Source organism: Eubalaena glacialis, chromosome X (genome assembly GCF_028564815.1).
Source record: "Eubalaena glacialis isolate mEubGla1 chromosome X, mEubGla1.1.hap2.+ XY, whole genome shotgun sequence".
Classification (NCBI taxonomy): Eukaryota; Metazoa; Chordata; class Mammalia; order Artiodactyla; family Balaenidae; genus Eubalaena; species Eubalaena glacialis.
The window spans coordinates 137,695,474-137,718,223 of NC_083736.1; the positions used below are offsets into that span (position 1 = coordinate 137,695,474).

Sequence of the window (22,750 nt, forward strand, 5' to 3'; positions counted from 1 at the left end):
GCTTTCTAGAAAGAGACCAAGGCATCATATCATTTAGAGAAAAACAAAACAAAACAAAAACGCTCCTTTGAGGCTCTTGTTTCCATTCAAAGCAACCAGGAAAAGTAAGGAAGTGTGGTCATTCCTTTGATAGGATGAGACCAAGACTACAAATCCACTTTCATCCTACTCCGAAGTTAGAAGCAGAGGCCAAGGCTCTGCAGTTCTGTCTGGAAATGTAGTTCACTGCAGAATTCTGCTTTACAGAGCTATTGTGTCCTGCGGCATATAGGGTGAACTAAGAAACTCCCAGGCCAGGTTCAGGACTCTGAAATTCCTACAAGGACTGAAATTGCTACAAGGTGAGATGAGAGAGTGCAGATACATTTTGGCGTTTGTCTACTGAGTCCATGTGAATTGGGATTGAAAAAGAACCTTTCTCTGTTGGTACTAGGGTTGTAGCATGTAAATAAGGATCTAAGGGACAGCTATCTCAGGCCGTGAGGATTGTGCAACAGAGAAGCAGACATGAGAGACAGGTTCCCAGCAGCACTCTCGTTCCTGATCCCATTGTCCTGGGAGATTCACTTATGGTCCTTCCTCTGTGACCTACAAAACACTTCCGGCTCGGGATAATAAATCCCATCCCTCGTTCGGCTTAAGCTAGATAGAGTGGGCTTCGACTACCTTTAACCACCGAGGCCTGAGTAACGCTGGGAGTGCACCAGATGAGGCCCCTATGAGCAATCAAAGACTCACCAAGGCACAGTGCGGGTTCTGGTGAGAGACGTGTGTTCCCGGATGGTGGAGAGGCTTTTCAGGTCCAGGGGAGGTGACCGTGCTACAAGATAACACATGACAACCAACATGGTAAGTTCTCAGGGGTTCAAGGCCAGAAACTGAAGACTATAAAACTATGCCATTCCATCGGATCCACATTTACTTATGAGCAGTGCTGGTGATGATCGTGCTTTTCGCTGTCCTACCCTTCCCTGCCTCACTGGGAGTAGAGGGGACGACCACCGAGCCAGCGGCCACGTGAGCAGCTGGGCTCACATCCAGTCACTACACACTTATTGAGAACTCGCTGTCAGGCGTGGTTCTAGGCGTCCCAAACTGAAACCGTACCTTTCTTCCCCATCTCTCTGCCTAGTTAAGAGTCATCTTCGGGTCTCAGCGCAACACGTACTGCTTAGGAAGGCCTTCTTTGACCTCCAGGCGAGATAAGGCCCAGCTCATGGGCTGTCCTGAGTTCCTGTGCTTACCCTTCACAGCACTCGCCCACTTCGTGATGCCACATTCAGCTGTGATGATCTGATTCGGCTCTAGGCCGACCGTGTTGCGGGAGCACAGGGTCTTCTGGCTTGTTCATTGCAGTAGCCTTGGCTGAGTTGGTCGTGAGCGTATTCCTCTAGTGCTGCCTTGACCAGCTTGGTTTTCTAGCTCTTTCCTCCACTAGGCCACACAGGTGGAGAGTATTTAACTCCGCTCCCTATTGCCAGTGACTTTCGTGCTGCTCAATCAGTTTCCCAGGAGCCTCAGACCCGCCAGGTGCTGAGCTGGAAAGGACATATGTGTCGTGTAGCCCCCAGGGAGAAGGTCTCTCCCGGCTGTGATGCACCCTGGTCTCGGCTTCACCGAGCAGCGCCTCCTGGCTTCAACCCCGCCTCTGCTGCTTGGGCCGCAGGCTCCATCCCCGGAGCCACGCGCGTAAGAACCATCTCCCCCCAGCCCACGCGTCCCCATTAATCCCCAACCACACGTCCATCCAAAATCTCTGCGCCTCCATCACTAGGTCTTTTGGAGCTCTAACATCCAACGTGGTAGCCACTAGCCACATGTGGCTGTTGAAATTTAAATGCATTAAAATTAAATAAAATTTAAAAATTCAGTTCCTCGGTTGCACTGGCCACGTTTCACTTGTTCAACAGCCACATTTTCTTCGTTACAGAAAGTTCTGTTGCACAGCGTTGCTACAGGAAAGTCACTGAGCAAAACAACAGTATCTACCTCAAAGTCACAGGTTCCTGTGAAATGGTTTCTGACCAGCCTGAATGGCTATTTCCTCTAAAGCTCACGAGACAGGGTCTGTTCTCCTATTTAGTACCTATTGAATAACTCTACTTTTTCTTCCAGGTGGTTTGGACATATCTTTCTCCCTGCTTGCTTCCTCATCTGTGCCTCCCCCAGAAATGTGATTTGACTCGAATTGAAGAGGGGGAGGCTGGAGCGGACCGGGCATAAGCAGACGACTTAGTTCCAGCTCTGGGCGTGGCCACCTGAAGCGGTAGAGGTGGCGATGGAGCCAATGGAGTGTCAGGGGTCGCGGTCACGGTACCAGGTATTGCCTTGGAATCGCCCAGCCCTACTGGGCAGGTGACGACGAGCGAAAAAGGAAGTTAGCAAGTTACTCTGACCTGCTTTTGCTCGTCCCCTCTTCACCCTCCTCCCTGCCTGTTCCTGCCGCTCACCTCCACGTGCCCCCGCCCCACACACCTCTTCTGCCGGGCACTGAGCGACGTGGCATACGACCAGGTCTACATTCAGGGATCAGTGTCAAAGGCCATTCTTGGCTGCCTTACACAAGGTGGACACTGTGACTACATTTAAGTGCTGTCTAAACAAAGAGAGGCCAGGTGGGTTCCAGTCCCACCCATCCTCACTTATTTCTGGGACTTTGTTAGGGAAGCAGCCAAAGATGAGTCCTCTGGAATGAACCTGGCTTCGGAGGCTGCATTTGCCGGGCCACAGTGATTGCAAGTCCCCCTGTTCCTTTTATCCTGACGATCTGGGGCAGCAGGGCTCCTCAGCCCTCCCCACTCAATCCCAGCCGTTTCTCCCTGCCCTTGTGCTTCCCAGGCCTCTGGGCTGGTTTCTCTAGTGTCCCCTTCCCAGAGATGGTCAGGAGGGAAGCTTTTCCACAAGGCCACCAGACCTTGCTCCCCAGTCCCACACAGCAGGCCTGGGGAAGTGACTTACGTTTCCTCTGAGGCTTGAGATCTCTATTCACGGGGGGAGGCTCCAGGTCCGCCGGGAGCTCGGGCAATGGGCTGGAGATGCTTCCTGACCTCATTGGGATGTAGTCGTCAGGGCTGCAGTGGGGTCCGAGAGCAGAGGCGGCGGCCTGGGGGCCCATGGGCACGTAGCTGTCCTCAGTGCTGGCGGAAGCCGGAGGGGACATCGGGAAGAACCTGCACGGCTGCAAGGCAAAGCACAGAATAGCCATGGAAACTGCTTCCAGTGGGCAGCCTCGGCTGCACGTGGCATTTCAGTTGCAGATTATCCAAGAATAACTTTGAACTTTCTTAGGAAAGTCAGACAAGCCTCTAACTCAAGCTCTGCCTCTGGACTTATCGTGTGAGGTAGGTGATGACTCACCTAGATCTCATGCTGGAAGACAGAGGTTAATGAATTTATGTAAATGCTTTAAGTATCATGTGATGACTTCAGCAGGTACCCCAAGTTCGGGGAAGCGTCTGGACCATTAGAACTGGCAGGGTCCTCACAGCACAGGAAGTCCAGTAGCTCCCAGACAAGTTTTAGCCTTAATGGGAGACTGGAAGGGTCCTCAGAGATTCACAGTGCTGTCTCAAAAGACATCATGGGAACATAAATAGGTCAGGCTATTTTTTTGGTAAAAATTGAGGCTTAAAGAAACTCAAGTACCAAACTTACCAAATTTAAACTTAGCCGCTTATCTCGGTGTCTTAAAGATTGGCCTTCTACATCACCTGCAAGAAACAAGCAGGGTGGTGAAAAATGCGGACAACATCAGTTGAAACTAGGCTCCAAGTACCTATGCACCTCAGGGCCCTGTGTGCAGCTCCAGAGAGGGAGAGAGACTTGCTATTGAGTCTAGCTGGGCAGTCAGAACGCCTTCCCCCCGCAGATGGAAAGCGGACCACATTTTGAAGAGGTTGCTGTATGATGGCTTCAGTTCTCTCTGTGAACTGGGGAGAGTCAGAGCAAGTAATTAACAAATGCTCGTTGCATTTGTTACATGAATTTTCTGCACTTAGAGATGGTAGAGGCAGAGCTGGAGGTTTGAGGAGAGGAGAGCAGGCGTGAAATAGCCCTTGTGATGAGCAGGAGCACGGGGTGAATAAAAGAGCGATAGCCTTGGCAGAGCAGCAGCGCGAATCGGTGACCATGAATTTCTGAAGCAAGAGCCAGCGCCTCAGGTACAGATCCGGAGAGAGAGGAGAGCTGGATGAATCCAGGATCAGACATTTGTGAGACGGATGTGACATAAACAGTGTGACGTAAAAATTTAGAATAACTGTTGAACCGAAATAGGAGATGTCCAGAAGGTAGCAAGATATAGGGGCCTAGATTCAAATGAGACCTGCTTAGAGATGGCAGTCAAAACCTAAGAGTAGAGGAGATGATCTAGGTTGTAAATGTTGAGAAAAGTTTAAATATAAAATCCTAGAGACTCTCAATATTCAAAGAGTAGGAAGATGAGCACTGGCTCATGTTGAGAGGGAGCAAACGGAGAAGGAGGAAAGTCAGGGGCCCCGGACTGCGAGAGCCCACGGGAGGAGATGGTGGCTGGTGGCGGGGAACACCACCAAAAAGGGCCCTCAGCACGTGGGGACCGGAGCAAAGTGTCTTCCTAGAACTTGGACATGTGAAAAGCCAGGCTGCCTCTGAGAAATAAACTGAGGAGTCAACATCATCTTAAAGCAAGAGAATAACTCCCAGCTCAGAAAGATGTGATGGAGATTGATGGAATTAAGACCAGACACTATAAAACCCTTAGAGGAAAACATAGGCAGAACACTCTCTGACATAAATTGCAGCAAGATATTTTTTGACCCACCTCCTAGAGTAATTAAAATAAAAACAAACAAATGGGACCTAATGAAACTTAAAAGCTTTTGCACAGCAAAGGAAACCATAAACAAGACGAAAAGCCAACCCTCAGAATGGGAGAAAATATTTGCAAACAAAGCAACTGACAAAGGATTAATCTCCAAAATATACCAGCAGCTCATGCAGCTCAATATCAAAAAAAAAAACCCCAATCAAAAAATGGGTGGAAGATCTATATACACATTTCTCCAAAGAAGACATACAGATGGCCAACAAACATGAAAAGATGCTCAACATCACTAATTATTAGAGAAATGCAAATCAAAACTACAATGAGGTATCACCTCACACCAGTCAGAATGGCCATCATTAAAAAGTCTACAAATAACAAATGCTGGAGAGGGTGTGGAGAAAAGGGAACCCTTATGCACAGTTGGTGGGAATGTAAATTGATACAGCCACTATGGAGATCAGTATGGAGGTTCCTTAAAAAACTAAAAATAGAACTACCATATGACCCAGCAATCCCACTACTGGGCATATACCCAGAGAAAACCATAATTCAAAAAGATACATGCACCCCAATGTTCATTGCAGCACTATTTACAATAGCCAGGACATGGAAGCAACCTAAATGTCCATCAACAGAGGAATGGATAAAGAAGATGTGGTACATATATACAATGGAATATTAGCCATAAAAAGGAATGAAATTGGGTCATTTGTAGAGACATGGATGGACCTAGACAGTGTCATACAGAGAGTGAAGTAAGTCAGAAAGAGAAAAACAAATATCACATATTAACCCATATATGTGGAACCTAGAAAAATGGTATAGATGATCCTATTTGCAAAGCAGAAATACAGACACACATGTAGAGAAGAAACGTATAGACACCAAGGGGGAAGGGGGGTGTGGGATGAATTGGGAGATTGGGATTGACATATATACACTATTGATGTTATGTGTAAAATAGATAACTAATGAGAACCTACTGTATAGCACAGGGTAACCTACTCAATGCACTGTGGTGGTGACGTGAATGGGAAGGGAGTCCAAAAGGGAGGGGGCATATGTATATGTATACGGCTGATTCATTTTGCTGTACAGTAGAAACTAACACAACATTATAAAGAACTATTCTCCAATAAAAATTAATTTTACAAAATACTGAAATCATAATCCAAGAAAAGGTCCACAAATAAAGTAACACTCGAGTCTAATGTTGAAAGGGCCCATCAAGTACCTGGAATAAATGAATGGTCAATTCTACCCAGAATGTAAAATCTATTAAAACACTATATCGATAAAAATGACAGAATGAAACAGATGAATTAAATAACCAGTTCAAAGCTAAAAAAGAACAATAGAGAAAATGAAAAGAAATCATAAAGATAAAAGCAAAAAATAATAGAGTACAGAGAAATAGTGGAATTAATTTTTAAAAACCAAAATCTTGGTTTCCTGGGGAAAATATTTAACCTAAAGGCAACCCACTAGCCAATCTAATCAATAAAAGAGGGGGGCACAAATATGCAAAATAAGAATTGACAAGGAAAAAATTATCATTGAAACAGAGGAAATTTTTTTTAAAAAAGAGACAATTCTGCATGCCTTTACACAAATAAATTTTAAAATCTAGATGAAATGGATAATTCTCCAAAAAATACACTACAGCAAAATTGACACAAAAAATTTCCAAAGAATAAAATAGACAAAGTTACGAAGATCAGATGGTTTCAACACACAATTTTACCAAAACTTCAAAGACCAGACAGTCCCAATGCTTCACAAATTTGTTCAAGAGTTTAGAAAATCAAGGAATATTTCTAATTCTTTTTATGAGGCAAGTATAACTTTGGTAGCTAAACCTGATAAACATAAAATATATCAGAAAAGTACAGACTAATATCACTTATGATGAACAATGCAAAAATCCTAAATAAAATATTAGCAAACGTCACGCCCTCTTTGAACCATTACTGTAAAACTTTTCACTACCCTCTCCAAGTTGGGACACACAGTTTTAAGGGCATTCGCCTGCTGTGGCCCCCTTTGTCTGGCAAAGCAATAAAGCTATTCTTTTCTACTTCACCCCGCAAAAATATTAGCAAACAGAGGAAGGTGGTATTACTGGAATGGCTGAATGAGGAGCTCAGAAAAGCCATTCCCCAAAAAACAATGATACAAGTGTACAAAATTATTTTTTAAAAGTCAAGCACAACTATTTGGGGACTCTGAAAATTTACCAAAAGCATACAACAAAATTGTTGTATATTATATTGGGAAGGATTTATTGAAAAAAAAAAAAACAACTACTGGACATCCGGTAAGAACCCTGAGAATCCGTGGCATTTTAGCTTGGGGTGCTCCCATACCCCTCACCAGCTCACTCAGAAGTAGTTCTACCAGGGCAAGGCAAGTCGTGAAGACCAGAAGCTTCTTTGCCAAAGGGGTCTAATTTGATTTGCATCAAAGCATATAAAAAACTCCATTCTTCTAGGTACTATCAAAAGCATACCAACAATTCATTTCATTGGGGTTCCAGGAGAAAAGAGAGAGAAAAGCATTGAAAATGTATTTGCAGAACATATGGCTGAAAACTTCCCAAACCTAAAGAAGGAAACAGATATCCAGGTACAGGAAGCACAGAGGGTCCCAAACAAAATGAACCCAAACAGACTCACACCAAGACATATCATAATTAAAATGGCAAAAGTTAAAGATAGAGAATTCTAAAAGCAGCAAGAGAAAAATAGAGTCATTTACAAGGAAATCCCCATAAGGCTATCAGCTGATTTCTCTGCAGAAACTTTGCAGGCCAGAAGAGAGTGGAGTGATAGATTCAAAGTCCTAAAAGGGAAAAACCTGCAACCTAGGATAATCTACCCAGCAAGATCATCGTTTAGAATCAAAGGAGAGATAAAGAGCTTCTCAGACAAGCAAAAACAAAAAGAGTTCATCAATACTAAACCTATCCTAAAAGAAATGTTAAAAGGTCTTCTCTAAGCAGAAAAGAAGGAAAAATCTATAGGAAAAGGAAAATCCCACTAGGAAAAGCAAATATATAGTAATGACTGAGGATCAACCACTTAAATAAGCCAGTACAAAGATTACAATACAAAAAATTATAAAATCAACTATAACTACAATAAAGAGTTAAGGGATAGATATGAAGATGTAAAATATGACATCAAAAACGCAAAATGTGGGGGAAGGGAGTAAAAAATGTAGATCTTTTAGAATTTGTTTGAACTTAAATGACTGTCAGTTTAAAACAAGTAGATACAGTTATAGGTCAACATATATGAACCCAGTGATAACCACAAACGAAAAACCTACAATAGATACACAAAGACTAAAAAGGAAGGAACACAAACATAACACTAAAGAAAATCATCAAACCACAAGGGAAGACACAAAAAGAAGAAGAAATGAACAGAGAAGACCTACAAAAACAACCGGAAAACAAGTAATAAAATGGAAATAAATACATATCTATCAATAATTACTTTAGGGGCTTCCCTGGTGGTGCAGTGGTTGAGAATCTGCCTGCTAATGCAGGGGACACGGGTTCGAGCCCTGGTCCGGGAAGATCCCACATGCCGCGGAGCAACTAGGCCCGTGAGCCACAACTACTGAGCCTGCGCGTCTGGAGCCTGTGCTCCGCAACAAGAGAGGCCGCGATAGTGAGAGGCCTGCGCACCGCGATGAAGAGTGGCCCCCGCTTGCCACAACTAGAGAAAGCCCTCGCACAGAAACGAAGACCCAACACAATCAAAAAAAAAAATTAATTAAAAAAAAAGAATAGCTCTTAAAAAAAAAATTACTTTAAATGTCAATGGGCTAAATGCTCCGATCAAAAGACACAGGCTGGCTGATCAGATTAAAAACAAGATTCTTCAATATGCTACCTACAAGAGACTCACTTCAGGGCTAAAGACACACAAAGACTGAATGTGAAGGGATGGAAAAAAATATTTCATGCAAACAGAAATAACAAAAAAAGTGGGAGTAGCAATACTTCTATCAGACAAGACAGACTTTAAAACAAAAGCTATAACAAAAGACAAAGAAGGACACTATATAATGATAAAGGGATCGATAAAAAAAGAGGATATTACACTCATTAACAAATATGCACCCAATACAGAAGCCCCTAAATATATAAAGCAAATACTAACAGACACAAAGGAAGAAATTGACAGTAACACAATAATAGTAGGGGACTTTTACATCCCACTGACATCAATGGACAGATCATCCAGACAGAAACTCAGTAAGGCAACAGTGGTCTTAAATGACACAATAGACTGGTTGGACTTAATAGATATCTACAGGACATTGAATCCAAAAACAGCAGAATACACATTTTTTTCAAGTGCACATGGAATGTTCTCCAGGATAAATCACATGCTAGGCCACAGAACAAGTCTCAACAAATTTAAGAGGATAGAAATTATATCAAGTATTTTTCCAACAACGGTATGAAACTAGAAATCAATTATAGAAAGAAAAATAGGAAAAGCACAAATGTGTGGAGACTAACCAATATGCTAATAAAAATCAATGGGTCAATGAAGAAGTCAAAGAGGAAATCAGAAAATAACTTGAGACAAGTTAAAATGGAAACACAACACTCCAAAATCTATGGAATGCAGCAAAAGCAGTTCTAAGAGGGAAGTTTACAGCAATACAGGCCTTCCTCAAGAAACAAGAACAATCTCAAACAAACAAACTAACCTTACACCTAAAAGAATTAGAAAAAGAAGAACAAACAAAGGCCAAAGTCAGCAGAAGGAAGGAAATAATAAAGATCAGAGAGGAAATAAATAAAATAGAGATCAAAAAACAATATAAAAGTTCAATGAAACCAAGAGCTGCTTTTTTGAAAAGATAAACAAAATTCATAAACCTTTAGCCAGGCTCACCAAGAAGTAAAGAGAGAGGGCCCAAATTAACAAAATAAACGAAACAAGAGAAATAACAACTGATACCACAGAGATTTAAAAAATCATAAAAGAATAGTACAAATAGTTACATGCCAAAGAATTGGAAAACTTCTAGAAATATACAACCTGCCAAGACTGAACAAGAAGAAACACATAATTTGAACAGACCAATCACTAGTAGTGAAAATGAATTTGTATTAAAAAAAAAAAACAACTCCCAGAAAATAAAACTCCAAGGCCAAATGGCTTCACAGGGGAATTCTAACAAACATATAAAGAAGAACTAATACTTATCCTTCTCAAACTATTCCAAATAATTGAAGAGGACGGAACACTCCCAAATTCATTCTACAAGGCCACCATTACCTTGATACCAAAACCAAACAAAGACACTACAAAAAAAGAAAATTACAGGCCAATATCTTTGATAAATATAGATGCAAAAATCCTTAATAAAATATTAGCAAACTAAATCCAACAATATATAAAAAGGATCATATACCATCAAAGGATCAAGTTGGATTTATTCCAGAAACACAAGGATGGTTCAATTTTTGCAAATCAATCAATGTGATACACCACGTTAACAAAAGGAAGGATAAAAATCACATGATCATCTCAATAGACGCAGAAAAATCATTTGACAAAATTCAACAGCCATTCATGATAAAAACTCTCTTCAAGGTGGGTATAGAGGGAACATATCTCAACACAATAAAGGGAATGTATGACAAACCCACAGCTAACATTATACTTAACGGTGAAAAGCTGAAAACCTTTCCTCTAAATTCAGGAACAAGACAAGGATGCCCACTCTTGCCACTTCTATTTAACATAGTATTGGAAGTCCTAGCAACAGCAGTCAGACAAGAAATAGAAATAAAAAGCAACCAAATTGGAAAGGAAGAGGTAAACAGTATTTGCTGATGACATGATACTTTATATAGAAAACCCTAAAGTCTCCACAAAAAACTATTAGAACTAATAAACGAATTCAGCAAAGTTGCAGCATACAAGATTAATATACAGAAATCTGTCATATTTCTATACACTAATAATGAACTATCAGAAAGAGAAAGCAAGAAAATGATCTTGTTTAAAATCACATCAAAAAGAATAAAATAACTAAGAATAAACTTAACCAAGGAGGTGAAAGACCTATACTCTGAAAACTATACAACACTGATGAGGGAAACTGAGGATGATACAAACTAATGAAAAGATATCTTGCGCTCTTGGATTGGAAAAATTAATATTGTTAAAGTGTCCATACGACCCAAAGCAATCTACAGATTTAATGCAATCCTTATCAAAATACCCATATTTTTCACAGAACTGGAACAAATAATCCCAAAATTCATATGGATTTTTACCCTGAATGAAACTATGAAAGACCCTGAAATGCCAAAGCAATCCTGAGGAAAAAGAACAAAGCAGGAGGCATAACCCTCCCAGACTTAACACAATACTACAAAGCTACATTAATCAAAACAGAATGATACTGCCACAAAAACAGACACATAGATCAATGCAACAGAATAGAGAGCCCAGAAATAAACCCACACACCTATGGTCAATTAATCTACAACAAAGGAGGCAAGAATATACAGTGGAGAAAAGACAGTCTCTTCAATAAGTGGTGCTGGGAAAGCTGGACAGCTACATGTAAAACAGTGAGATTAGAACATTTCCTCACACCATATACAAAAATAAACTCAAAATGGATTAAAGACCTAACTGCAAGATCTGAAACCATAAAACTCCTAGAAGAGAACATAGAACACTCTTTGCCATAAATCATAGCAATATTTTTTGGATCTAACTTCTAAGGAAAAGAAATAAAAGCAAAATAAACAAACAGGACCTAATTAAACTTAAAAAGCTTTTGCACAGCAAAGGAAACCACCAACAAAACAAAAAGCAACCTGCAGAATGAGAGAAAATATTTGCACATGACCAACAAGGGTTTAATATTCAAAATATATAAACAGCTCATAAAACTCAATGTCAAAAAAACAAACCACCTGATTTAAAAATGGGCAGAAGAAGTGAATAGACATTTTTCCAAAGAAAACATACAGATAGCCAACAGGCACATGAAAAGGTGCTCCAAATTTCTAATTATTAGAGAAATGCAAATCAAAACCACAATGAGGTATCACCTCATACCTGTCAGAATGGCTATCATCAAAAAGGCAACAAATAACAAAGGCTGGTGAGGATGTGGATGAAAGAGAACCCTTGTACACTGTTGGTGGAAATGTAAATTGGTGTAGTCACTATGGAAAAATAGCATGAAGGTTCCTCAGAAAACTAAAACTAGAGCTACCATACGATCCAGCAATCCCACTGCTGGGCAAATATCAGGAAAAAATGAAAACTCTAATTCAAAAAGACACATGCACCCCATTGTTCATAGCAGCAGTATTTAAAATAGCCAAGACATGGAAGCAACCTAAGTGTCCATCAACAGAGGAATGGATAAAGAAGATGTGGTACATATATACAATGGAATATTACTCAGCCATAAAAAGGAATGAAATTCTATCATTTGCAGCAATGTGGATGGCTCTTATGCTTAGTGAAATAAGTAAGTCAGACAGAGAAAGACAAATACTGTATGATATCATTTGTATGTGGAATCTAAAAAATAAATAAATGTATTATAGCAAAACGGAAGCAGACTCACAGATACAGAGAACAAACTACTGTTTACCAGTGGGGAGAGGGAAAGGGGGAGGGGCAAGATAAGGTAGGGGATTAAGAGGTACAAACTACTATGTATAAAATAGATAAGCAACAAGGATATATTGTACAGCACAGGGAATTATAGCCATTACTTTGGAATAACTTTTTTATTTTTGGCCATGCTGCGCAGATTGCAGGATCTCAGTTCCCCAACCAGGGACTGAACCCGGGCCCTGGCAGTGAGAGCGCCGAGTCCTAACCACTGGGCTGCCAGGGAAGTCCTTGTAATAACTTTTAATGGAGTATAATCTTTAAAAATACTGAATCACTATGCTATACACCTGAAACTAATATAATATTGTAAACCAGCTATACTGCAAAAAATAATTGGCCAGTGAAGTTCTTCACGTTAACAGGATAAAGGAGAAAAAAATCACATGATCATAAAATGTGTCAATAAATTCAATACCCTTTCATGATTTTAAAAAATAACATTTGGCAAAGTAGGAATATCAGAGAATGTCCTTAATCTAATGAATGGTGTCTATAAAAGTCTGCTGCAAACCACATTACAATGGTGAAACATTGGAAGCCTTCCTAGCCCAAGCAGTGACGTAAGAAAAAGAAAATGAAAGATATGTTATAAAAGAAACAACAAAGTTATTAGTATTTGCATGTGATATGATTGTATACAAAGAAAATGCAAATAAATATATAGTTTAGAAAAGGTAGATACAAAATCAAAATATAAAGCTGATTTATTTGTATGCAACGGCAAAGAAATTATTTAAAGTAAAATACCATTGGCAATCATGTAAAAAATAACAAATGCATGGGAATACATTAATGAGATATGCAAGACTTCACTAAAAACCATAAAAATAAGAAGGGGAATTCCCTGGTGGTTCAGTGGTTCGGACTCTGCGCTTTCACTCCTAGTTGAGAGTATGGCATTGGGGGAGGGGGAACTGGATGAAGGTCTGAAGGTGGTCAAAAAGTACAAACCTCCAATTCTAAGGTAAGTACGTACTAGGGATGGAATGCAGGACAAGATAAATATAAATAACAGTGCTGCATGTCATATATGAAAGCTGTTAACAAGAGTAACGCCTAAGAGTTCTCATCAGAAGGAAAATTTTTTTCTATTTGTTTAATGTTGTATCTACATGAGATGACAGATGCTCACGATGTATACAAGTCAAATCATTCTGTATTCCTTAAACTCATACAGTGCTGTACGTCAATTACATCTCAATAAAACCGGAAGAAAAATAAAAGAAGGATAAGGGATGTAGGCACGATAGATCCCAGTGGGCCTTGCACGCTATGCTAAGAAATTTAGATTTTATTCCAAGTGCAAAGAGAAGTCGTTAGATTGGTTTTTAGCAAGGAACTGACTATCTGATTTACATTTTTTAAGAGACCACTGGACTGCGTGTGGAAAACAGATTAGAGGCAGGCAAGAATGGTGGTGGTGTGATCTCAGGATAATGAGTTGTATTACAGTAAATATATTCAGATTTCATTTATGCTTTAAAAAGAAGAGATAGTATATATTTCTGTATTGTTTAATTGTTTCCAGAAATTCTTCCTGTTCGACACTGTTTGGGCAGAACCAACAAGGTGGCTGAATCCCAAAATCGTCATGAAATCAAGAAATTAAACCATGACAACTCGGAGAGCAAGCAGCTGAATGCAACAGAATGTGTTGCACTTGGAAAAAAGTGACGACTGACAACACGACCCCTGCTTGTGTCATTTCACTGAGACTCATCACCTGAATAAGAGGTGAGATCCATCAACGAATTGGGTGACCACGACACCAGCTTGTCTCTCTTTGACAAGCACACCTTGGAACACGGTGACAATGAGCCAGCCTCGGGGGGTGACTTCCCTGGTCGCCAAGGCGGGGCATGAATGTCGTGGTTACCTTTACCTTTTCTATAAGTTGTACCAAAACACCCACTTAAGTTCTTTCATTTCTACTATTCCTTCCAATAAAATAATTTAGTAGCCCCTCCCCCCAAAAAAAGAGAGTGGCAGTGGTGGAGGCTGGAGCCGGGGGCCCGACGGGAGACAGCAGAGCTGAGACGCAGACTCCCCGCCACGGGCACTTCACCGATGGCAGAGGGGGGCTGGAGAGCCGCGGGGACAGTCAAGGCTGCCAGGTCACTGGAGCTCCACGGGGATGGTAACGAACCTGACCCCACTCTGCCGCCGCGTACAGACATCGGTTCCTGGGGGAGCTCCATGGGGAAGGCAGAACGATCCATGGGACGCGTCCCCTCTGCCTTATCAGAGCCATTTGGCTTCTATCCAGCACTGTTGTTTTAGTCTTGGTTTCATGGTCAAAACTTCTATTTCCATGAGTTTTAGCCTTTGTTTACCTTTGTGTAAAAGAGTCCAACGTTTGGATGGAGATAGAGGAGAGGAGAGGGGAGAGAGAGAGGGAGGGAGGGAGGGAGAGAGGGAGAGAGAGAGTGTGCATGCAAGGCGACCCTGTGAGAATCAACTGATTTCCAGAAAAAGGCCAAACAGGGACCAAGCTGACAGGGCTGGGTTAGCATTATCTTGATGGTGATAGCTTGGCAAAAAGCCACATCACTTCAGCCAGGTAGAATTTGGAAAGAACATGTCAGGTGGGATGATAGATGAGGCTGATTGGATTGCTGAAAACTGGAGACAAGAGGTATGGTCTCCCACCTCAGCACTCAGTCTGCATGTGAAAGGGAACGGATGGAACTGGGCCCAGCTGAGGCAAAAGACACCACCCTCCGTACCAAGTGGATCCCGGAGTGGCTCCAAACAAACACCAGGAGCGTGGTCTCAGGTGGGGAGCCCATCGTGTGGGCAAGGGCATGACTAGGAGACCAGGGATCTGACTTCTTTCAGCGTCTACAGGGACCCACGTCCTCATGTGGACACAAGGAGGAAAGAGGAGCCAGGCTCATCTCGGTACCGAAGTTTAGCATCTGACACTTACCTTTCCAGGTTCTCATGTTATCTAAACCGGAGAGAGAGATTCTTCTCGGTACCACAGCGCCTTCTGGCTTCTTGATGCCACTGGGCCCACCACACGGGAGCTGCTCCTCGTGGCGCCGTTCAGAGAGATGGCTCGGCTTAGGGGGGCGGGGAGGTGGCGTGTTGGACATAACATCTAGTTCTTTTACCCCATAGGGCAAGGAAGCTTGGTTTTGATCTCCCTGGACGGTGGAATTTAAGGAAGTTTCCAGCACTGGTAAAGAAAAGTGGTCCCTGGACGGGCCATTGACATCTCTCGTCCAGATCAGGGCAGCCTGGGGCCTCGTGGAAGGGGCCTCTTGAGAACTGTTCCCAGGGCGTGAGGGGCAGGCCAGGTTCCCGGAGGGCAGTGGCTGCAGGCCGTCCACAAAAACGTCGTCGAAGGACACCTGTTCCAGTGAGCGCTCCGAGTTTGACCAGCTGTCACATCTGGTGGGGAGACTGAGGGAAGAAAAGCACATACATTTGACTGAGAGGCAGCAAGTCCCCGGCAGCGGTAGTTGGTACTGCTACACCCTTGGCAGAAGTCTGAAGGAGAAAGCCACCCACCCACCCATGCCTCTAATGTCGCCTCTACAACCCTCGGTGACACCAACCCCTTGATGCAGGGGAAAAAATAGCTCGTTGATTTTTTTCATCCTCTAAGTGTAAGATACGTATGAAAATGCAAGGTTAGAAAGGAAAGCCACAGTGCTGAAATGCATGAGTCATTCTACTTGGTGTGCCACAAGCTTCGGCCTCGGTAGTGGTTGATAGGGATCTGTCCCTGCCCTGGCGGCAGCAGGAAGAGAGGGGAGTGCACATACACCCACTAGAAGATGCTACAGCTCGACGGCCGGAGGCATACCTGGCGTGGTGCAGTCTTCCCGTCTCGCAGTTGGACAGAATCAGATAATCAGGAAGGAAGAGAAACCCTGACTCACTTCCGGTTTTCTCAGTGGCTACCGTACTAGTGCTCGGGTCATCTCTTGGCAGGGAGCTGACAGCAGGGGCGGTGTGAAGGGAGCTGGCGGCGGAGGGCTGCACGCAGAAAGGCGCGCGAGAGCCGCTCTCCACAGAATCTGCAGGAGAGATCATTTCCCAGCTGAACGTTTAAGAATGGCTAGAACACAGTTTCTCAAATGGCATCTAAGAGGCCAAAGAGAAGATGCAAATCACAGCTGGTGTTTGTACTGATGGAGGAGACCGTTTCCCCAAGCTATAAACAATGTCTGGGGAAGAAGGCCAATGTTCCAAGAGTGAAGTGCTGAATCAATTAAGAGCAAAAAACCCAAGGATTCTTGGCCTAAAAATCTGCAGTTAGATAGTCTACACACAGCCTCTTCATGGCCCTCGGCCACAGCTCTGCATCACTGTTTATTCACTCAACAAATATACTTACATTTTATATATATATATACACACACATATTTATGCGTAACAAATATATCTACATAGACTTACATAAGCATTTGTGCACATATGCAGACATGCATATGTAGATATATGTCTATTATGTCTATATACATACCTACTCTTGCACCTACTATGTGCCTGGAACCGTTCTAACTCTGCCCTCACAGCGTTAATGATTGACTGTTAGTGATGTCTAACGAAAAGGAATGAAAGAAACAAAGTGTTGTGATGGCTGGTAAAGTCCACATTCATAAACTCCCAATGAAAGGCCTGCTTCTATTTCCCTTTTGAACCAAGTTGGCAGGAATTCAGGATTCCTGAGTCAGAGTGGCCCAGAACTGCCTGGGTTCAAGTCCAGGCTCTAGTACCTAGCCGTCCTGACCTTGGGCAAGTCACCTGCTTGCTCCAAGCTTCCTTATCTGTAAAGTGCCTATGCTCGTAGTACATATGCCACAGAATCGGGTCTGGGGATGAGACGAGCTATAATACAGGCTTGGTTCTCAGATGAAGAGGACTTAGCCCCTACATCCTCGTCAAAACTGAGGGGGGCTACAGGGAACAAAAGAGGTCATGGAGGGTTCTGGCTTCCTCCAACTTCAGGCCAGAGCTTTCTGTTTTCTGCCTGGTGCCTTACTTGTTTCTGTTCCCCTTAGGATATTGGGACACATGTTATGTATCTATATTTTAGCATAACTCCCAGATGAGGAAACAAACAGAGGAGACACATAACATGACACGAAAATATGTATCTAGTGTGGGCTGAATGTACGGACTGGGGTGAAGTGTGAGCAGCGGTGTGACTGAGTAGCTTCACTTAGTAAGCTTCCCTGGGTCATGAAAAGAAAAGGACTTTGCTGGCAGGAAGCACACACACCCTCACGTCTGTCTAAAGAGAGATGCAACTCTGACTCTTCTGCGCCACCTAGCGTTAGAATGTGGGTATTTCAGTGGAAGATGATAAGCATACAGTAACGAGGCAAATGCTGAAGCAACTGTAGGCCATGGGATTTAGGGGTAAGGTTCTGCCGGCTAGACTAAGAGACTAAAAGAAAGCAGATTCGAAGTCTCATAGTTTGAAGATCAGGGCATGGTGCCAGGGCCTCAAGAACAAAATCCATGAAGGGGAGTTCACTGTAACCCCAAGTGCTTTATACCCAGTATATTATATAGAAAGGGCAGTGTGTGTGTGTGTGTGTGTGTGTGTGTGTGTGTGTGTGTGTGTGTAAAAGAGAGAGAGCAAGAGTGAGAGAAAAAGAGCCTCATGGGTCATTTGCTTCCACTGCCCAGAAATGGCTCACAGCAAACTTAGAGCTCATTTCCGTTGCAGAGACCTTGAGCCACTTGGAGATAAGAGGAAACGTTACCTGCCTACGACAAGTAGCTTAGTTCTGTCTTTCTACCTTCTAGTACTGAACAACCCAGTAGGCAACAGAAAAGCTGGAGTTCCTAGAATTTTTAAAAGACAGCGATATTTGATATTTCTAGAAAAACCGGCAGCAGCAGCATGGGGAAAATCAGAGCCGTACAGGACGTCCCCCACCCACGTTTTGCTTTCACTGCATGCGCTCCCTGTAGCTCACGAGAGCAAAGCCAAGCTGCGGCTTTGAAGCCACCGAAGTGGCCCGTCACGCTCCGCGGGCAGCGCGCGTGGCTCGCGGCTCGGCCGCCGGGTCCTTTCCGGAGCTCCTCGGCGCAAGCGCAAGCGCAGCGGCCCCCGCCCCCCTTAGCCTCAGGAGCCCCCTGTCCGCTCTTACCTGCGCTGTCATCCAGGTGGCCGAGGTTGCAGACCTGACTGATGCTGTGCACCCACACCTGCATTTCTTCCTCCGTCTTGGCCACCAGATAGAACGTGCGAGATGCAGTCTTGACAACGAACACGAAATGGTTCTGGAATTCCTTACGAACGAAGCCCGGGCCCGCGTGCTTCCAGACGGCGCACTCGCTGAGGTCGATGGCGCGGATGGGCTTGCGGGCGCGCTGGCTGCGGTAGTACTCCAGGACGTCGCGGTCGCCGCTCAGGCGGCCCCGCCGCAGCACGAACCAGCGCCTGCGCCAGGCCTGCGGGGAGGCAAGCGGACACGGCTTCTCAGACTCCGCCGGACGGACGAGGACACCGCCCGCCGTAACAGTGAGGCGCGAGGCCCAGCCGGCGGCGGCGTTGGATGAAAGGACGCGCGCAGCCTCTTCAAGTCGGCTTTCGTCAGTGATTTCAATGATCGGTCATCGCTGGGGAGTGTAGTGATGGGACTCACACCCCCAGGTCGATGAGAACTATGCAGTCATCACAAGTGATGCAGCAAAGGCATGCAGTATAAATTTATGTGTGCCCATGCTTTTTTAAAAAAAAAAAACAACTTAATAATGAAGAACAAGAAGGAAGCTTTCTTATCACTGTCTACCTCAAGCCAAAAGCCAGTATCATACAGTCAAATCAGTGCCATCTAACGTGGTCATTTAAGTTGTAGAGAATTGCTCAACAAGTAAAGAAAAATAGTGTACACTGGAGAGGAAAGAGGATTATCATTAGCTGAAGTTGATGTGATTGTCTTTCTTTAAAATCCCCAATGAAGATTAAAATACAAGTAGAATTCTCAGAGAATTAAGTAACGTGCTGGTTCTGTTTCCTTTGTGAGCGACTGTTTTCTAAGGGCTTTACCATAACCTATTTCATCTCCAAAACTATCCTATGGGACAGGTAACTATTTTTATGTCCATTTTATGTATGAAAACATTGAGGTTCAGAGAAATTCATGAGCCCAAGGTCACACAGCTAAGAAGCTGTAGGAATAGATTTGAACTCAAGTGAGGGTGGAAGGATCACTAAATATGAAGTAAAAAAATAGAGAGAGGGGACTGTGGGCAATTCTTTAGAGATGTCTGATTGTAAAGCGGGAGAGCTCTGGGGTCCAGGGATTTTTTTAAAGATGGAAGACACTTCTGCATCCACCCCCTAGGTCAGCCCGTCACAAAGGCTGGGGGCCGGGGCATGGGGCAGGCATTGTCTGGCCTAAAGCGATGCTCTATTCCCTGCTGAGAAGCACCATGACAATAGGAATCTGGGAAAGAGCCAAGCCTTGAGGTCAGATGATCTGGCAAAGCTTACCATGACCAAAAAAGAAAAGAGAATGATGCTCTGCAGCTTCAGGTGTGCCTGACATGTTTATATGCCCACCGGCTTTCACCCAGAGGCCGGGAGAAAAGGGAATGGGCACCGTGTGCGGTGTTCTCAGCTCCCTCCCTGCCCAGGGGCTGGGAGATCTGAGGCAGCAGAGAATCTGATGAGGCCATGAAGAGGGAGAGGCGGCTCTCACACGCGACCTGCAATCAGGGCTCAGAATTGAAAGCTGCTTTGAGGCCATGGCAAGAGGCAGCATCAGAAGGGTGGCGGTCACCCCACATGGGGTTGGGACAGGGAGGAGGAAACCGTGCCTTCAATGATGGTGTAAAGCTCTAAGGAGAGATCTGGCCACTTGAAAGAGGGACAAAGCAGTGTAATTAAGTCTTTGTTTTTAAGACAAGAGAAATAACAGCATGTTTGTAGGTTCCTGAGTGATGGAAGAGGGAGAGAAGCATTAATCATTCAATAAATTCCTGTCACAAAACATGGTACTGGATGGGGTGGAGGGAGCTCCAGCATCACCGTCGGGATGAGAGAATGCCCTGGGGTGCCCGGGGTACCCCAAACTTTCCAAAGGCCACTTTGGTAGGGAAATGTGAAGAGGAACTTCGTTGTACTTCCCAAAAATGATTCTAAAAGAGGAAGTCAAATTGGATGCTGAAACAAGTTTCAAGTTAACTGCTCTTAGTTTTATAGAAACACATTTCTTATCCTTTAATAACAGTGTTGGTGGGCAGTGGGGGAGGGGTCCACAATGCATCCTGCCAGATGGTGGAGATGGGGAAGGGGGTTAGAACTGGTCCCTGAAAGAGCTCACCATGTAGCTGGGATGCCGGGAGGGGTGGAAATATGAAATGGGTAGATTTCAACCCCGGGTAACGAGCGCTCTGGTAGGAGAAGAATGACACAGACATTCATTCAGCAATTATCTGTTGACACCCTAATATGCTGGCCACTGGTCAACAAGCCACGGGCCCTGCCACTCAGTCTCGTGGGCAGCAGGGGAAGTGGGCATATGGATAAACAGACAACTGCAGTCAGCGAGATCAGTGCTATAATAAGGGAGAGCCAAAATGCTACGGGCATACACAAGAGGCATCCTCCGGGACGACGTGGTAGCCAAGCTGAGACTGAAGAAGGGCCAAGGAAGCAGCAGCATCTAGCACAGTCTGCATGCGAAACTCGCCAGCACGCCCTCCCTCAGGTTTTTAAATCTCTGCCTAAGAGTTGTGATTATAGAAAAGCAGAAATAACGTGTTCTTGGAGCTCTTTGCTAAGTAGGTGAAACCAGGCTTCTGGGCTTCTGGAAGTGAGAGACATGTGACAAAGACCCTTGAGAGCAAGCAGCCAGCACCAAAGTGAAGCTCTTCATAGTAACACTGTTCCACAAGGAAGTTATCAAAAGGACTCAGGAGCCAACCTGAAGATACTCCCACTGGTCGAAGATGGAACAATTCGAGCTTTAATAAATATAATAATTACGGTGGCTTGAAATCCATCAGATATGTTTAAATCTGGGAGTTCATCATGATATTAAAAGAAAAAAGAATTTGTCATCCCCAGAGGCTGTGATGGAACCACTTCATTATCTTTTCATAAATGTATTCTGCTTAACAAAGGAAAACCAATGATAGAGTTAGGATCTCACCATTCTGCTCTCCACAGTGAAATCATAGGTAGAGGTGTTCAGCCTCAACAGTTGCTAACTTATGAAGAGGAACGAGCAGACGTGAAAGTTCCACCCGCAAAGCCAGACAGTGGGAAATTCTGTGATCAAAGGCCCAGGTTCTTCAACAGATAAATGACAAGAAAAAGAAAGGACAGAGGTGATCTATGGAGCAAATGAGTCTTAAAAGATGTATCAGAAATTTTCTGTGGGATTATTTTTTATTGACGTATAGTTGATTTCCAGTGTTGTGTTAGTTTCAGGTGTACAGCACAGCGATTCAGTTATACATATATTCTTTTCCAGATTCTTTTCCATTATAGGTTATTATGAGATACATACTGAATATAGTTCCCTGTGCTATATGGTAGGTCCTTGTTGGTTATTTTATATATAATAGTGTATATCTGCTAATCCCAAACTCCTAATTTATCCCTTCCCCACCCCCTTTGGTAACTGTAAGTTTCTCTTCTATGTCTGTGAGTCTGTATCTGTTTTGTAAATAAGTTCATTTGCATCGCTTTTTTAGATTCCACATATAAGTGATATCATGTGATATTTGTCTTTCTCTGTCTGACTGACTTCACTTAGTATGATCATCTCTAGGTCCATCCCTGTTGCTGCAGACGACATTGTTTCACTCTTTTTTATGGCTGAGTAATATTCCATTGTATTATAGTGTCTAGGGGATGCTCTTTTGAGTGATAAAGACATTTAAAAACGCAAAGAAGAGATTTCTGTACATGTCAGGATAGCAGTCGTTCATGGGGTGGGGGGAGGCTGTGGTCCAGGTGGGGCACATGACGGGGCTGCAGAGTGGGTGGCAAAGGTATTTTTCAAGTGGTTGGCAGTTAAAAGGGGGGGTCGCCACCTAATCATAATTCATTAAGCTGTACATTTGTCTTATGTGGTTTGCTGTATTTGTGTTTTCTTTTACACTGAGCACGGCGGGACCCAGGGGCTGCGGACTCTTCTGACTGGGGAGATGTTCACGTTTCACAAGGGCAGGATTGCGGGATTCCACAGCAAAACACTGTCAGCTTGCCCTGGCAAATCGCTTCTCCCACTGCACACTGATGGGCCCTGAGGGCTCTTCTAGCTCTGACCATAGAAAG

At 43.7% G+C, this 22,750-nt stretch overlaps 1 protein-coding gene across 2 annotated transcripts in view; it reads right to left on the reverse strand.

The window, feature by feature from the left end:
- GAB3 (GRB2 associated binding protein 3) overlaps positions 1 to 22,750 on the reverse strand; it is a 58,768-nt gene that overhangs the window by 12,094 nt on the left and 23,924 nt on the right. For both annotated transcript variants that reach the window (XM_061178819.1, XM_061178818.1), the window contains exons 2-7: positions 18,606 to 18,909; positions 16,304 to 16,517; positions 15,419 to 15,897; positions 3,655 to 3,710; positions 2,959 to 3,178; positions 739 to 820 (exon numbers count right to left, since the gene is read on the reverse strand). In XM_061178819.1, coding sequence (XP_061034802.1) covers positions 739 to 820; positions 2,959 to 3,178; positions 3,655 to 3,710; positions 15,419 to 15,897; positions 16,304 to 16,517; positions 18,606 to 18,909 — 1,355 coding nt within the window. The remainder of the gene's footprint in view (positions 1 to 738; positions 821 to 2,958; positions 3,179 to 3,654; positions 3,711 to 15,418; positions 15,898 to 16,303; positions 16,518 to 18,605; positions 18,910 to 22,750) is intronic.